Source organism: Crinia signifera, chromosome 3 (assembly GCF_055691185.1).
Source record: "Crinia signifera chromosome 3, ASM5569118v1, whole genome shotgun sequence".
In the NCBI taxonomy this organism is placed as follows: Eukaryota; Metazoa; Chordata; class Amphibia; order Anura; family Myobatrachidae; genus Crinia; species Crinia signifera.
This window is the reverse complement of record NC_139219.1, coordinates 53,637,556-53,655,902: the sequence shown is the minus strand read 5'-3', so window position 1 is coordinate 53,655,902 and position 18,347 is coordinate 53,637,556. Positions and strand designations below refer to the sequence as shown.

The 18,347-nt window shown below is 43.8% G+C and overlaps 1 protein-coding gene across 4 annotated transcripts in view; it reads right to left on the bottom strand.

Annotated features, from left to right (window-relative positions):
- KIF16B (kinesin family member 16B) overlaps positions 1-18,032 on the bottom strand; it is a 296,722-nt gene extending 278,690 nt beyond the window's left edge. For all 4 annotated transcript variants that reach the window (XM_083175821.1, XM_083175822.1, XM_083175819.1 and 1 more), the window contains exon 1: positions 17,500-18,032. In XM_083175821.1, coding sequence (XP_083031947.1) covers positions 17,500-17,546 — 47 coding nt within the window. In that variant the 5' untranslated portion in view covers positions 17,547-18,032. The remainder of the gene's footprint in view (positions 1-17,499) is intronic.
- Between the last annotated feature and the right edge of the window lie 315 nt (positions 18,033-18,347).

The following is an 18,347-nucleotide window of genomic DNA, read 5'->3' as shown; positions in this document are numbered from 1 at the left end:
AGGTTATGGAATATGATAGGCTTGCCTGAAGAGGTGTGTTTTCAGGGAACGCTTGAAAGCTTGGAGGCTAGAGTCTTAATGTGTGTGGAAGGAAATTCCATAGGGTGGGTGCTACCCAACAAAAATCCTGCAAGTGTAAGTGGGAGCAAGTAATGAGTGTGAATGAGAGGTACAGTACTTGTGCAGAGAGGGCGGGATAAGTGAATAGATGTATGTTGGTGTAGTCAGTTTAATGGCTTTGTATGCAAGTAGAAGTATTATATATTAATAACGATAGAAGATAGGTAACCAGCAGAGGGACTGACAGAGCAGATAAGCAGTCGTTGAAGACCAGCATCGCAGCTGCATTCTAAATGGATTGTAGTGGTGAGAGTCTTTTCTTAGGAAAACCAGTAAGGAGACTATTGCAATAATCAATGCCTTATGTTATAGGCTATGTATGAAAAATGGCAGTTATGAGCTGATTGGCTGGGTGTTTATCACCCTCACGTTTATCTCTTGTTAAGGCTTAATACATCTGGCCCATAGAATGCGGCTGTCGGCTGTGAGTCAGGGAGTGTGAAGCAGCCTGTTGAAGGGAACAGCCGGGCAAAAAGGGGACGGTGTAGAGAGAGCCTCGGGGTGCAGAGAGTGCGGCTACTAAAAAAAAAAAAGGAGGCCAGAGCCAGAAAACCAGTATCAATGAGGATGCCGGGCGCTGGAATCCTGACTGCCCGGTTGCCGAACGTAAGTATGCTAGAAGCGCTAGCATTAGGCCAGGAAAAGGTGGTTAGGCCTAGGCAGTAGTGGTAGACTTATGGTTAGTTTGTGGGGGAGGGGGGGGGGTACAGTTAGGCTGCGGAGAGGGAGGGTTAGGGACTTAGTTAGGCATAAGGGGTCATTACATCTGACCTGTAGATATTACAATTCAGTTATGTTCCCCACAACGTACTATGTCATACCACATGAACAAATTTCCAGAAATGTGAGTTTCATTGGGTACAGGTTGACAGTCAAAAGGTCATTCACTATTGGTCAACAGTGAAAAGGTCGGCACATCAAAAAGATTGACATACATTAGGTCGACATAGTCAAAGAGTCAACGCAAGCAGGTCAACATGAAAAAAAAAAGGTGACATTGAAAAAGACATGAGTTTTTCACTTTTTGTGTCCATGTCGACATAGGACACTATTATATTCCCCCTCCGCTGAGATGGTAAAGTATGAAAAAGTCCTTTTCCATGTCAACCTTTTCCTTGTATCGATCGAATGCATGTCGCCCAATAGGAGTCAACCTTTTGACTGTCGACCTAATGAACGTATCCCATTCTCTTCTGGATTGCAATGGTGCAAAAAGTGGAAAGCATTGCTAAGTCACATTGCACTAGTGTCAACCAACAGCACAATTCAAATTCATGCAGTACCCCTAATCCAGTGGTTCCCAACCCTGGTCCTCAAGTACCCCCAACAGTGCACGTTTTCCAGGTCACCAGGCAGGTGCACTCATTCAGGCACATTTGTAAAGATGCACAGGTGGAGCTAATTATAGCACTTGTGATTCTGTGTGGAGACCTGCAAAACATGCACTGTTTGGGGTACTTGAGGACCAGGGTTGGGAACCACTGCCCTAATCCATTACAAATAAATCAAACTTTTTTATTCAGACAAAACAATACTCATTGAAATCTATTCTCAGGGACCGGGAGAACGTCAAAACAATGTCTACCTTACAGGAACACAATGGGGCAGATGTACTAACCAGCGTTAAGTGCATTTCTGCACTTAACGCTGGTAAACTGGGGTGGATTACGTTTACCCCAATGTATTACTAGCATACCTAGCGTGCGCTAGTGACAGCCCACCGAGTTACGCTCGGCAGGGCTGTCCCCTGCAATCCCCCCCAGTGATTAGTCCAGGCGTTAATTCGCACCGGCCGCTTCGCCAGCTCAGGGCTAGCGGTGTCCTATTCCCCACTGTGGGGACAACGCTAGCCCTGCTTCTGGGTTGGGCTGCGCTGGAAATCTCGCAGTTTTAGCGATATCTCGCGCATGCCCAGAAAGCCGGCCGGGGGGGGGGGGGGGGAGCCACGAGTGCGCATGCGCTGGGCGCCCCGGGGGAGCCGATAAGGAGAGCCGTTCACGCTGGGCATAACGGCTCTCCTTATCGGCTTCGGGGGGGGGTTAATACATCTGCCTATAACATTTGCCCGCTTCTCCACGTTATGCTGCCCCAATGCCAAAAATACTTTTAAAAACATGGAATTAGTCGTTAATATGTAACAATCTCTGGCTCGCATGGTCAAGATGGATTAGGAAAAACTATACCATTCATCCTATTTTGATGCTCAAATCTCAATTTACTAAAACAAAACGCTCCATTAAAGATACTGAATAGCATACGGCTACTTCCATTGTTTATAAATAAGGCAATACAAGTTAGAAAAAAATATGGAAAAGTTAATGAATTCAGAAATAAAACGGTCTACGAAATATATAACAAAATAAAGTGATGTAAACAGATACTGTACATCCAGACACAATACTCTAATGAGGAACATTCACAGAACCAAAGTACAAACCCAGTCTCTAAGCTAAAGCATAAACTCATATGCGACTTTCATCTATAATCTGTGCAATTCTGCATCATGCGCATTTTTCCCTGACATGTTCTCTCGTTAGATCATATTAACGTGGGCTTTATTAAGAGCGAGCAATTCTCCCTTTATAGTTAGCATATGTTTCACCCGGAGACGTTTTCCCTTTGCGTTGTTTGCTAGGAGTTGTCATAATGGGAGGCTCTATACACACCAAAGCGCCTATGTTCACATCAGCAGCTGTCACTGTTTATATGAACTGCAGTATACCTAGAAGAGCTGCTGATAAGCGCCCAGAGTTCTTGTCCCATGCAAAATACAACAGAAAACTTCTTGTTTTTGGATTTTAATCTGTCAAATGTAAATGTGATAAAACAATTGGCAGGTATACATTACAGTGTAAATCAAGTTCCATTGTCAAAGATAAAGTGGTTACAAAAATAAGTATAATCACTTCTAGAGAAACGGGGAAAAAACTAATACGGAACTGAGCCAACAGTTACCTAGCAACATAAACAAATAGAATTAATGATAATTACTAGCACTGCATTTGCAAACAACTTTTATCTATATTGCTAGTCAGTAATTGAAAATAATGGTCTTATCGAATACTGGGGTTTGCCTCCTACCAGCCATAGATGGGCCTCAAAACCAGCATTTATATTAGAAAAAACACAAATTATGTAAAACAAAAAAAAAAACCTCCAATACCCCTTTCCTCAAAGCACAGCTACAGTGTAAGCGGATAGCTGTTCTAGCTTCTGTACTACAATTGGTTTCAGTAGTTTAGTGCTGGGCCTAGGTTGAATGGCTGATTGCTGCTGTAGCAGGTCCAGGCTGCAGAGACAGCAAATACCTGGCCCCAAACATGGCCCCTGCTCAGTCACCCTGGCCCCAGACATGGCTCTGCATAGCTGACCAGCAACCATGATAACCTCAATGCCCCTGACTGTGAGCTATGATGGCGAGCAGTGCCGATAGCTGGCTGTCAGAGTATTCAACGCCCTCCCCTTCACTCGCCATTTCCAACTCGCTGGTTCCATTCGGCCAGGAGCAAACGGCGAGTGTGGCCATTAAAACGGCGGAGCTCACCGGAAAATGCAGCAGACTCTAGGCCAGGGCTGGGCAATTGCGGCCCTCCAGATGTTGATGAACTACACATCCCAGGATGCTTTGCATTAGTTTTGCTATGTGGCCATGCTGAAACTGATGCAAAGCATGCTGGGATGTGTAGTTCATCAACATCTGGAGGGCCGCAATTGCCCAGCCCTGCTCTAGGCATTTGCAACCTCGCCGTGGAAACGGATCCTTGCCATCCTCTGGCAAAACATTGAATACAGCGAGGGGGTTTGAAAGCAAGGATGGCTTTTTCAAGCTGAAAGTAAGCCATCCTCACCGTAGAAACCCCCCCTCACCGCAGCATTGAATACCGCCCATATTTGTATGATTTAAACCACAAAAAAGGCTACAAACCTTAAGTGGGCGACCTAACGTATGTCAAACTTTATAGCGCCGACAGCGATCATATCCCAACGGAGCTGCGTTACACAGATGCGTGCTGAGCTATACTGTATAATGTAAAGCATTCAGCAGAGTAAGCTGTTTCCGGCAATAACCATGCCCTTAGCCATCTATCCAACCCTATGCCAGCATTGTGGCAACCACAGCAGATATACTGCCAATGTGACCCTCTCAAACCAGTACAGTGAATTTGCAAACTGTTTAATTTTAACAGGTAATAGAATTGACTCCCTGAAGACGCCTCACATACAAAATGTGTCCACATACATCTAGCCTCCTAGCGCATTAAACAGTGCTTCTAGTCGCGCCTTGCTATGGTTTGACTGTGTAGCACAAAATGTCTTTGCATGTAACACTTTATGTCACAATGCGTTTTGTATGCAAAGTGGTGCAAATAGGAGGCACACGCAGCTTCTGCTGATTAAAATGGTATGCCGGATGCCTATAGTTTGTTTGTGACTGTAATGTAGCATTTCTTACACAGACAGTGTTTTCCAGTAGTGACAAATGAATGTGGACATCTTTTATTTACCCAAATGAAAGTTAAATATTGCCAAAGCATTCTCATGTTTGAATATTAACGTAAATGCCAACATGTAATGAATAAATGTTTTAAAAAGCACACGATAAGCAGCAAGCACCAATCATTGTAAAACGACAACAAGGTGGAATGTCAAAAAAAAACACAAAAAAGTAATGACGTTGGCTTCTAAATGGATTAGAGCCGCAACCAATCCACGCAAGACACACATTCCCCAATCACCTCTCTCCTGAACGAGGGCAGTTTGGTTAAACTTTCATCTCTGCTGGCTGTCCTTAATGTTGTACCTGCGTCTGCATTCCAGTAACAGTGGCAGTCCATGAAAGGTCGGGCTCCTTACTATACTTACAGGGGCTGAACAAAGGAAGACCAATTCCTAGCGTGTGAATTCTGACAATGTATAAAGAAAGGTTGCCCAGCACTGAACAGAAAGTCATATAAAAATAGAAATTAAAAATGAACACATTTGCACAATTAAACAGAAGCAAATGTTGCATCTTTATTATGGAACTAGGAGTTGTCTACTTTAACCCTTTGAGTGAGGTAATATGTCAAAAGAGGTGTGAAAATTGGCAAGCAAACCTTTTCATTAACCCTTAGTTGCTGTGAGAGACCCTCAAAATATCCGCTAAAAATGCCAGCGCCGCTCACAGCGCCTGTTCTTTTTTTGGGTGCAATATTTAACCAAACCTCAATTAATTGACTTGGCTTAATACCCAAAAAAAGCAGTCACTGTGAGCGATGCTGGCATTTTTAGAGGATATTTTGAGGAGCGCTAACAGCAACGTTGGCACTCAAAGGGCGGTATTCAATGCTCTTTGGCGAGCTGTGACGGTGAGCAGTGTCGATAGTTTACCGTCACAGCTCGCCAGTAAGTATTCACTGGGTTTTTCCAGTGAGGTGGAAACGGAGAGTTCGGCCCTCAAATGGCGAGGCCTGTGGCTAAATGCAGCGGGCTAGCTGCATTCGCATCGAACCTCGCCATCCTCTGACTGCAAGGAGTCCCCCGGAACGTTGAATAGGGCAAGCGGCCAGCGCGGGGGTTAAATGGCGAGGGTGGCTTGTTTTCACCACCCTCTCAATACACCCTCTCGCCAGCGGCATTGAATACCACCCAAAGGATTATATTTGTTTGCACAAAAAAACTTTCTTCTCTTTTTTTATATGGTGTTGGGTTACAACAAAAAACAGTTGCTGAGCAAATGTGGCTGTGAGTTGCTTAAGGACAGGTGTTCTTTCCTCATGCAGACATTTAAAGCAGCAAATCCGTAACCTGTGATTACACCGGAACAAAGAAGCATTGTTGTAGATCACATTTTTTTTTAAAGCATTACGCATGGCTACGTTTTACAATGTAAAAGGTGAGGAACAATTTTAAGAGACATTGGTCACATGTTCCTCTCCCGAAGCAGCAGTTTAAAACAAGTATTTAACATATTCTAGATCAGGGTTAGGCAACCCACGTCAATCCAGCTGTTTTGGAACTACATATCAAAGCATGCCCTGCAACAGTTTGGCTGTTAGGAAATGCTAAGCTGTGGTAGGGCATGCTGGGATGTGTTGTTCCACAGCAACTGGAGGGCCAAAGGTTGCCTACCCCTGTTCTAGATAATGTTATCTCCAGAAAGACTGATCAGGTTGCTAGTAAGCCCAAAATGAAGTATGAATATATAGCCTATTTATTTAGAACTACAGAAGGAGAAGGGGGGGGTGAAGTGGTGAAAATGTAATATTTCCAGCTTACTATAGCGTGTCACCTTTTTGCTGATGGCTGCTATTTATTAAGTCTTCTTGCTGGAAGTAATTTTACTGTGAAGTGCCCGTGTGAGGTAATGCGAAGGGACTGGACAGTGATACCACCAGGAAGCTCGTGGTACCGACATGCAGAGCTTTTTGTTGTATTTGGACAAAAGCTGGCCATGCATCAGACCAACTTTCCCCCCCCAACCATCCAACTGACCAACCATCCAACTATTTTGTCCAACAACCAACCTGAAAATTTTTCATCACACCAGCAAAACTTCTCTCCTACGTGTGAGGTCACAGAAGTAGGAAGACAGTACCTGCCTACTTCTGCATGTATTGAATAAATATATATATATTTCAATAAAACAGGTTTTCAGTTACATTGATAACTGTTAACTACTGCATGTGCATCAAATCAGCTGAATTAGTTTAGAAACAAATACAAACTACAATAAGCAGATACATTAATACCTCTTTCACACTGCCTAAACATTTTAAAAACTGGTATTTTAAAACGGTATTTAAAACGGGTCTGAGCCTTCACATTGCAGTAGATTACCGTTTTAAATACCATTCACATCAGTCAACCCGTTTAATCCCCTGAACACGTTTAAAGGCAGGATGCAGGGGACAGCCTATCACAGATGTTGTTTTTACTAAATACCGTTTCAGAGCCATTCTCACTGCATAAAAAAACGGCTCTGAAACGTGTAGGACTCTGCTTTTTAAACGTTTTGAAATACCGGTTATCTTTAACGAGTAAATTAACTCTGGTGCTTTCCCACTGCAGCCTTAAATGTTTTAAAATGGAGAAAAAAAACGGCAATATACCGTTTAGCAAGTGCAGTGTGAAAGGGGTATGAGTGATACATAGTTGCAAGCATCTCTGACACTATTTATTTATAGTTTCGGTACTCTTTACCTAGAACGGCGCCCATCGCGGGCATTGAATGCACTAAAAAATCCGGTGCGATGCGACCGACGCGATGCCCATGATTTCCCATAGGGAACAATGTTAAATTTCTCAATTGACCCGATTTTCCTGTTCAATGCCTCAATTGACCTGATTTTTCCATAGGAATCAATGTTAAATGGCCCACAGAGGCCAAATAGGCACCCTGAAGTGTGAAATGGCCCCCACAATTGTTAACGCCACCCCAGGATCAACGTGAACCCGAAGCGTGGCGAGCGCAGCGAGCCCACGAGGGGCGGCGGTACGCGTCCTACGACCTTTTCATACCCCCACTATCCACGTCAGCGTGGAGTTGAGAATAGAATAATGTGGCGAGCGCAGCGAGCCCCGTGAGGGGACGCGGATACCTGTGAAGCCCGCGAAGGGATGCGTTTACCTGTGAAGGTATCCGCGTCTGCTTGCCACGATTCGGGCTCGGTGGCTCGCTGCGCTCGCCACACTATTCTATTCTCAACTCCACGCCGACGTGGATAGTGGGGGTATGAAAAGGTTGTAGGACGCGTACCTTGCGCTCGCCACGCTTTGGGTTCACGTTGATCGTGGGGTGGCGTTAACAATTGTGGAGGCCATTTCACACTTCAGGGTGCCTATTTGGCCTCTGTGGGCCATTTAACATTGTTTCCTATGGAAAAATCGGGTCGATTGAGGCATTTAACATTGTTCCCTATGGGAAATCGCACGCATCGCGTCGGTCGCATCGCACACGATTTTTAGTGCATTCAATGCCCGCGATTTCTTTTACCTGCGATGACCACGATCAAAATCGTGGGCGCCGTGCTAGGTAAAGAGTACCATAGTTTCTTATATAGTGCAGCAGACTCCGTTGCGCTTTACAATTGCAGACAGATCTAGAACAAACTGGGTAACAAAAGACAGGCATGGAGGTAGGAGGTCCCTGCTATCATTTATCAAGACTATCATTTAAACAAGCTCATTGACATTTGTTGTCAATTACCAGTTCAGATGAAAAGCATGCTTTTCAGTAACACTATTTGTGGGGTATGCTATTAGCAGTGCTTGCTGGGTGATCGTGGAGGGAACAAGGCCTTTGTGTTGCTGTTAGTGGGGTGTCACAGATCAAGGTTGCAGGGGACGGTGCCGGGCGTGCTGCTGTCAACAGCGCACCCTGTTCATCACAGCCGCTGACATGGAGGGAGTAGGCGGACACTCCTGTGCAGTGTCTGCCTACTTATTGTTCAGTTGGGGGACAATTCCCTCTGACTTAGGGCAGTATTCAATGAAAAAAATTCTCTGTGCATGGCGAGAGATTTTTTCTCTCGCCATGCACTCTCCCTGTTCCGGAGCCTCCTGCTCCCACTATTCAATGTATTTAAGACTCGCCGCCACTCGCGGCGAGTCTTAACCCCTGCAGCGGACGAGCGTCCGCGGCAGGGAGCTTTCAGGGAGCCGGGGGACGGAAGCAGCCAGAGAGATTAAAGTCTCCCTGGCTGCTCCAGAGGAATGTGGAGGGGAGGAGGGCTCCCCGGGACCCAGGCAGCACAGGCTGCCCCCCCCTTATAGCCAGCGGGGGACCCAGTATTCACTGCACCCGATCGTGCATATTAACGATCGGGTGCAGTGAATATATGAATATCTAATGAGCGGCTCGAGCGCTCCGGCCCCCTGCTGGCTGCACTGTGTAAAAAAAAAAAAAAAAAAAAAAAAAAATTATATATATATATATATATATATATATATATATATATATATATATATATATATATATATATATATATATATATATATATATATATATATATATATATATATATATATATATATATATATATATATATATATATATATATATTTATTTTTTTTTTTTTTTTTTTTAAATTTAATATATATTCATGTGCTATAAGCACATGAATAAAAATAACATGCCCCTTTACAGAAAAAAAAACCTGATTTTTTTACACCAAAATAAAAAATAAAAACTTTTAGTTTAAAAGTTCACATTCCAGCTCTCCATCAAAAGATGGAGAATTTCTACACGGAGAGAGACGGCGAAAATCACTTAGAAAGACGGCGAATATTTCACATTGAATAGGGTGGTTCACTTTTGGAGAGCAAAATGCTCCGTCCAAGGCGAAAAAAGCAAAAATTCTCCATAAAACACGGAGAATTTATCTCATTGAATACTGCCCTAAATCGCTTAGAAAATGACCCTACATCGCTGTGTGTGTAGGGGCCAAAGCCGCGCATCGCTATCGCGATAGTAAGAGTAAGCAGAGATCATAAATATAGATCAGTGTTTTTCAACCACTGTGCCTTGAGCTGTTCTCGAGTGTGCCCCCAGATCTAGAGATTCCCAAACCAGTTTTACAGCCACCACCAGTTCAACTGTTATTTACTGGTCTCTTCTTTTCATGTAAAGGGCCAAAGTATTTTATTTTTGTTACCTGTGGGGACCAGTGTGATTATTTTTTTTATATGGGGGCCAATAGGTTTGGATTTTTCCTGTGGGGGCCAATGTGTTTTGCCCTCTGGGATCTCATGGTGTGCCTTGGCAATTTTAAATTGTTATTTAGTGTGCCGCAAGGTAAAAAGGTTGAAAATAACTGATATAGATATAGCGAGTGTTCGCTCACCGGAGAACTGGCGCTGACACATGGCTGTGTGTGTGAGTGCTGACCAGTGCTGCGTGCTGAGCAATCTAGCATTACTCAGATCAAGCTGAACACTCTCTATGCGTGTAGGCCTCTTAGTACTATTGTACCCATCAAGAGTCCACACAGGTGAAAAATCATAATTTTTTTTCCTGTGTGCAGATAAAAGTCCGTCTAGACCACAAGTTCTCAAAGTCGGTCCTCAGGACCCCACACAGGGTTTGTTTTGCAGGTCTCCTCACAGAGGGGTAGATGTATGATAAGGGAGGAGAAGTGATAAAGTGCCTGGTACTTTATCACCGGCCAATCAGCTCCTGACTGTTCAGTTACAGGCTGGGTTTAAAAAGGGGCAGTCAGGAGTTGATTGGCCGGGGATAAAGTACCAGGCACTTTATCACTTTTTCTCCCTTATCACTGCTTCATACATCTACCCCAAAATCACAAGTGAAACAATTAGCTCCACCTGTGGATCTTTTAAAATGTGTCAGTCATTAACGAGTGCACCTGTCTGGTGACCTGGGAAAACGTGAACGGTGTGGGGTCCTGAGGACCGAGTTTGAGAACCACTGGTCTAGACTGAGATGGCGGAATTTGGGATGGGCGCTGACATCATGTGACATCAGCAAAGAGTTTCCTCAGGGGTTTGCACATGCGCAGACCCCCACCAGAAAGAGTCTGAATCACCCCAAAGTGCAGTGCATGCTTGGTCAACAATTTATTACTGATTACTATATATTACGGCTTGTGTTCTAGCATGGGCTCACTGGGATTGATTGTTAGCAGTAAATATTTAGACGGTGCCTCTTGGTTATATCTGAATAATGCTGCTTTCCCACTGCCAAGCCGTTTAAAGAACCGGTATTTTTAAACGGTATTTAAAACGGTATTACTGTAGCTTTCACATTGCAGTAGATTACCGTTTAAGTACCATTCACATCACAGTAATACCGTTTAATCCCCTCAACACGTTTCAAGCTTTCCTGGTTGTGGGGAGTGTCATTACGCTGGCGACAGCCTATCACAGGTCTGCAGACTGTTGTTTTCACTAAATACCGTTTAAGAGCCATTCTCATTGCAGAAAAAATGGCTTTGAAACGTTTAGGACTCTGCTTTTTAAACGGGTTGAAATACCGGTTAGCTTTAACCGGTAAATCAACTCTGGTGCTTTCCCACTGCAGCCTTAAACGTTTAGAAATGGAAAAAAAAACGGCAATATACCGTTTAAGACCTGCAGTGAGAAAGGGGCATTACATAGCGGTGGGACAAGTCCAGTTTACTTGAACAGTCAACAAAATGTAAATAGAGATTTATAGCCAGAAAAGATTTGTTATTAAAATAGATTATATATCTTTCTTCCATTTGAGTACAAACATAAACATATAACATTAATAATCCGAACACCAAATGGCATCTACATTTAGAAGGAGGAGGAAATAAAACGGAGCTTTTCCAAAATAAAAGAACAGACTGTAGCAGAATGTTTACTGGCAATCAACAAGCAGCATTAGTTATGTCAGCAGAAGAGTTCAGGAAATGCAAATGTACCTTAAAATATTAATGATCGCGCAACATTATGTAATCTTGCAAAAAAAAAACCACAAGGAAAAGCTTAAAAAAGGAAAACAAGTTCTGTGGGAATCCTGAAAATGGCTTGATCACACAAAAGAACAAGCAATTGTACAATATCCAAATAATGAATCTGTGTATACATGTGACAAAGGGACTCAGCAGCAATCACAAAGGAGTTACCCTTGGTTATATGCCACCTTAAAAATAAAAATATATTTTTTTTTTTTACAGTAAAATAAGCTATTTGCACATCAATGTGAGAACTTTATGTCTTCGGCGAACATTGAAGTGAATTGTTTAAAATGTGTAAGTTTCCTGATGCACCTAAACTATGGGAACAAGTGCATGACGACTGCTTAAGAATATTATATATAGATAGCTACACCGGCATCCCCACTATGGTATATCGCTCATTGCCCACTACATAAAAACCGCGGCCGGTTTTTTGAGCGATTTCACTACATCTCCCGGCGATAGCCCTATGGCCCCTACACACACAGCGATGTAGGGCCATTTTCTCAGCGATGTTGTTAAATGAAGCAAAATCGCTCCGAAAATGGACTGAATCGCTACTTGTGTAGAGGCCATATGAGAGATTAACTAAAAAAAAAAAAAAAAAAAGGAAAAGGAAAACGTTTTTAGGGAGAACGCTTTTCATGCAAATGTCTAATTACAAATAATAGCAGTCTAAGATTAATTTATTATGTATAATAGGTATTCGACTAATCCAATCTATCCGACTGTCGGAAAATTTTCATCGGTCAGATAGCCTGCGAGTCATCAAAAATGGCCAAAATTCAATAATTTAGCATCCGTTTGCGCCAAACCCTAAATTGCTAGCAAGTGCTATAAAGAACAGGACACTGAATAGGATTGTGGAATTGCTTGCCATATCCGTGCTGCCGCAAGGTGAACCGGCCCGATGAAGACTCATCAAGTAGAGCCCAGTGCACTGCTATCCAGAACAAGGAGACTGGAAGATCTGCAAAGCACCTTGAGTCCTGTTGGAGAAAGTGCGCTATATAAATTAAACTTACTTACTTACTTACCTACCTACCTATCAACCAACACACAGGTTTCACACGAGAAGCCTACGTCTAATGCTCATGAGTTCTCGCCACCAAACTGCAAAATGATGGGGGCATCCACGAGTGAGCTGCTGACCTCTCATGCGGAGTTCATCTGTCGCAGGTGTAAGCAGCGTGTAGCACCAGCAAATATTGCTGAATGGCTGACCGCGCTAGACAAGTTTCTCATTGGATACAGTCAGAAAGGCGGCTTCATCGCCCCGGCCAACATAGTGTTTGTCTACAATACATGCTCTGCCGTGACGTCATTTTATCTGTGCTGGACAGTGTGCAGGAACTAATGGCATATATCCTATGCATACGTGGGCAGTGAGACCACCTTTGCTACTTTCCAAGAAGCCTTTTGCCAATCTGTTAGCAACCTAATGAGTGCAAAGATTCCTTGCTACCATGGTGACCCCCATTATTTCACCCAGGTCTTTTTGGATCTTATAGCTGAGGGTGGGCAGCAGGATATCAAAAATCAACTGTGGTGAGCTTTGAATAAAACTTTTCTGCTGCCATGAATTAAAGGAACAGCTCTGGCTTGGGAAACACAAACAGACCCAAATACAGGCTTGGGAACCTGAGACAAAGAGACCCACATACAGGCTTGGGAACCTGAGACAAAGAGACCCAAATACAGGCTTGGGAACCTGAGACAAAGAGACCCACATACAGGCTTGGGAACCTGCGACAAAGAGACCCACATACAGGCTTGGGAACCTGAGACAAAGAGACCCACATACAGGCTTGGGAACCTTATGGTGTGTACACACGTTAGATGTGCCTTAAGATCCTATCCACGATCCGATCAGATAGGATCGTGGATAGGACCTTAAGGCACATCCGATTTGCATCCTATCTTGACTATATAGTGCAGATCTGCAATATATAGACAAGGCAGCCAAGACTTTCTGGCTTCCGATACGTGAACGCGCATCAGATCGGGATCGCAAGGGTTAAAACCCTTGCGATTTGCATCCGATTCCGATCCGATGTTGACTATATCATCAACATCGGAAAGGAAATCAGACCGTGTGTACACAGTATTAGTCAAAGAAACCCACCCCACCCGTGGCTGTTATTGCATGGCTATCGGGGGCATGGCCCCTTAGCGATGGGGTTACTTTAAGAGTACTTTAAGAATTGATAGTGGCACAGCCACCATGGAGCAACACAATATTACATTTTTGGTGTGAAGTTAGAACAATCTAAGGGCCAGATTCTCTAAGCTTCAAAAGTGATAAAATGGAGAGTGATAAACAGCCAGCCAATCAGCTCCTGCCTGATATTTTCAAACACAGTCTGTGACATGGCAGGTAGGAGCTGATTGGCTGGCTGTTTATCACTCTCCATTTTATCACTTTTGAAGCTTAGAGAATCTGGCCCTAAATGTGCTGTCAGACTCGCTTTGGTACACTGGGGTGTGAGCGCATAGTGTAAGTTCAGGACCGGCGCTACCCGCTCAGCAGAGGATGCAAAGCAGGTAGGCGCCGGGCAGGAGAGGCGCCACTGTCCCTGCTCTGCATCCCCTGCTGTCTCTGACTCTCTGAGGCTGCCGGCTGCTGCTGCGCCTATCACACTGCAGGGCACGCAGCAGCGCCAGAGGCACAGAGTTCCCTCCAGGCTCCTATAGTATACATCAGGGCAGCAGTATGTACTAAACGGGGCGAGGCTACACGGATGGAGGGGCGGGGCTACACGGATGGAGGGGCAGGGCTATGATGGAGCAAGACTGAAGAGAGACACAGGAGAGACTGAGCTGCCAGGACAGCAGACTAAAGTGTGAGTGTACTAATGTTGGCAACTGGTGTGGGCACGTGTATAGGCAAGCAGCATTACCAATGTCAGCAACTGGTGTGAGCATGTGTGTAGGCAGCATTACTAATGTCGGCAACTGATGTGGGGATGTGTATAGGTCAGGGCTGGGCAACACCGGCCCTCCAGATGTTAATGAACTACACATCCCAGGATGCTTTGCATTAGTTTTGCTATGTGGCCATGCTGAAACTGATGCAAGGCATGCTGGGATGTGTAGTTCATCAATATCTGGAGGGCCAGTGTTGCCCAGCCCTGGTAGGTAGTGCTACTAATGTTGGCAACTGATGTAAGCATGTGTTTAGTCAGCGCTACTAATGTCAGCAACTGGTGTGAGCATGTGTGTAGACAGCACTACTAATGTCAGCAACTGGTGTGGATATGTGTATAGTCAGTGCTACTAATGTCAGCAACTGGTGTGGGCACGTGTATAGTCAGTGCTACTAATGTCAGCAACTGGAGGGCACATGTATAGTCAGCGCTACTAATGTCGGCAACTGGTGTGGGCACGTGTATAGTTAGCGCTACTAATGTCAGCAACTGGTGTTGGCACATGTATAGTCAGCGCTACTAATGTCGGCAACTGGTGTGAGCATGTGTGTAGACAGCTAGTGATGTCGGCAACTGGTGGGGGCACATGTATAGGCAGTGCTACTGCTGTTGGCAACTGGTGTGGGTATCTGGTTACACAGTGCTACTAATGTCGGCAACTGGTGTGGGCATATGGTTACACAGTAGCGCCTTGAGTCCTGTTGGAGAAAGTGAGCTATATAAATTCTACTTACTTACAGTGCTACTAATGTCGGCAACTGGTATGATCACTACGTATAAGCAGAGCAACTACTTTTGGCAACTGGTGTGGGCGTTCTGAATAAGCAGCCCTTCAAATGTGGGTATATCCAGGAGTATTCGGAGCATTATGTGTAGCATAATGTGTGTCATTATCATATGGGCATTATGGTGCATGGTATATATTGTAAGGAGAATTACAGTGTGTGGCATAATGTGCAATGGGCATTATGGTGTGCTGCATATTGTGTAAGGGGCATCATGATGTGTGACATAATGTATAATTTGCATTACTGTGTGTGGTATAATGTGTAATGCGCATTGAGGTGTGAAGCATAATGTGTTATGGGGATTACAGTGTAATTGGTACTTTTATGTGACGATGCCCATTCCCCATAAAGCTACGCTCCTACATTTTTGCACGCTCCTACGGCACAAACTCTCCCCGTTTTTTTAACTCATGGCACCAAAATGGCTAGTTAAAGCTGTGTAAGAGGAATAATATTGTGCTACTATGTGGTGTAATTTGGAGTGGGAGTATTATTGTGTGGCCATTCACCTTCCTTGAGAGATCATACATTTTTCTTTTGGTGTCCCTTTGTAAAGCTTGGGTGGGTGCAAATTTATAGTTTGCAGGAGGGCGCAAAACTCCCTAGCACCGGCCCTGTGTAAGTTGCTCTCTCATTTCCTGTGTGCTGCCATGTTTGAACCGCACATGAACAGGGAGGTGCAGATTTCACTACTTTAAATAGAATAAACAAATACATTGAAAATGGTCTAAAAACAAAAATGTTAAATCCAACTTGTTTTTCTCTACACCTTCCTGTTGCTATTCTACTTTGCTTTACTATATACTTTTAGAGCTCCTTATATAAACTTTGTAGTTATTTATTTTTCACTCACATACTCCCAAGACACATTTCCGTGTGACCACTAATTATACACCTCTACAAACTGGTCAATACTTCACGGTGTCCTTTATATTTGTTACATGGCAAGGTTTTACTCCATACTGATGTTTTGTTATATGTGGATTTTTCAATTATTATTAATAATAATAAATATTTCCCAACATTTTTACTTTGCTGAACTGGAGCCTAACACGCACAAAAAAGAGGGCATTACCTCTAGAGGGGGGCATGGAGTCAAGGGAATATCGTGGCAGCAAGCCATGCCCCGCATTCCATCACTATGGGGGCATGGAAAGCGCTCTGTGAGCTACTGGCCATGCCCTCAGCCCTTCTGTTTCACTGAATAGACGCTTTGCATGTGTCTATTCCCCGCTGCTCTACTGAGCAAGCAGCGGCAGTAAGGGAGACTCACAACTGTCCCACCACCACCACCACCGCCGCAGGACACTGTGGGACAGCTCCCTAAAATTGGGGAAGATGGGAGGTATGTTAATATGAAGTGTAACAAAAAAAAATAATAATAATATGAAGTGTGTACATCAGTAAATAATAATATGGAGTACATCAGTAAATAATACCCCTTTCACATCGCACTTTTAAAACGGTATATTGCCGTTTTCTTTCCATTTTAAAACGTTTAAGGCTGCAATGTGAAAGCGCCAGAGTTGATTTACCGGTTAAAGTTAACCGGTATTTCAAAACGGTTAAAAAGCAGAGTCCTACACGTTTCAAAGCCGTTCTTTTGGCTGTTTGAACAGCTCTATTTCAATGGCTTGAAACGTGTCCCTTGGGGGTTAAACGGGTTGAATGGTATTAAATGATTTTTAAAACGGTTTTCACCTGCAATGTGAAAGGTCTCAAGGCTCAGACCCGTTTTAAAGTCCCATTTAAGAATACCGTGTCATTACCCATTTCTGCAATGTGAAAGCAGTATGATCCGTGTGTGCAACAGTTAATAATAATAATAATAATAATAATAATACAGAGTACATCAGGAAGCAATAAGTGTGTGCCAGCATTAATAATAATAGACGTGTGTACGTCAGTAAATAAGAGACATGTGTACATCAGTAAATAATAATAATAATCGAAGTGTATCAGTACTGATTTAAATATTTTCAATTTTTCTGTATTATAAGACTATTATCATATTCTGTGACTTGATTGGAAGAAAAACTATATTTTGTTGCTCTGTACTTTTGCATGGGCAAGGACAATAAAGTGAATATAATCTAATTAGGAGTGATGATAATAATAATGTGCAAATAATGATCGCACACCACTTACATTAGAGTTGGCGGACAGAGATGCAATAACAGATACGCATAAAATACAATATTAATTATTTTGCATGTACCCACAACCTGTAATAGCCCTTACCTGCGGTTCATCGGACGGAGTCGCACTGCCACCTTGACAGACGCCATGTCTCATGCCTGTGATGGATGGGCTCTGGATGAGCACCAGTATCTTCAGCAACAGTTCCCAGTGAGCTCCAGTATACAGCACCAGGTCTGTGGGGCCACCCTGGGGTGCTGAGCAGATAACAAGAAGGGACCTGCAGCTAGATATACTCAGCTACAGAGCACCCATAGCCCTACCCATGCCAACTATTGCCACTAAGTTCTCAATGTAAATCCCTGCTGCCAGTCTGAGTCACTAGTGCCATAACAGTGTGGCAAGTTCAGCAATGGCTGCGATGTAGCACGCTCATAGTGTTATTACAGCCGGTCAGCCACATGCACGCTGCCCGGAGAACAGGTGTGCCGTAGGAGTGTCACAGGCTAATTTTGGGCTGCTCAGCTGTCATACGCTTGCGGTCGGAGGGTGCTACGCTGCTACCTAAGCCATACGCAAATTGCGTAATTCTAAAGTGAACAGGAATACCGAGCACGGCCAATCCACCCGGCACGGCGTGACGTCATCACTGGCCTCTCCTCACGTGACGTCGCTTCGCCATAACTTGCGCCGCAATGCTTTCTGGGAGTTGTAGTTTTACTGTACACATTGCACAGCATAGTTATAATCATCTTATACATCTGTAACTGTAACCTCTTGTGAAATGTAAAAACGACTTAGCTGCCGTGTGTCAATGACCATATTCAGGTTTGACCGACAACAACCAGCTGTCATGCTAGGGAAGGCAATGATGTATTCATTACTTGCAGATTTTCTTTTAATGTTACCTCACAGACTGATCCCGAGCCACAGGTTCTACTATTAAACAA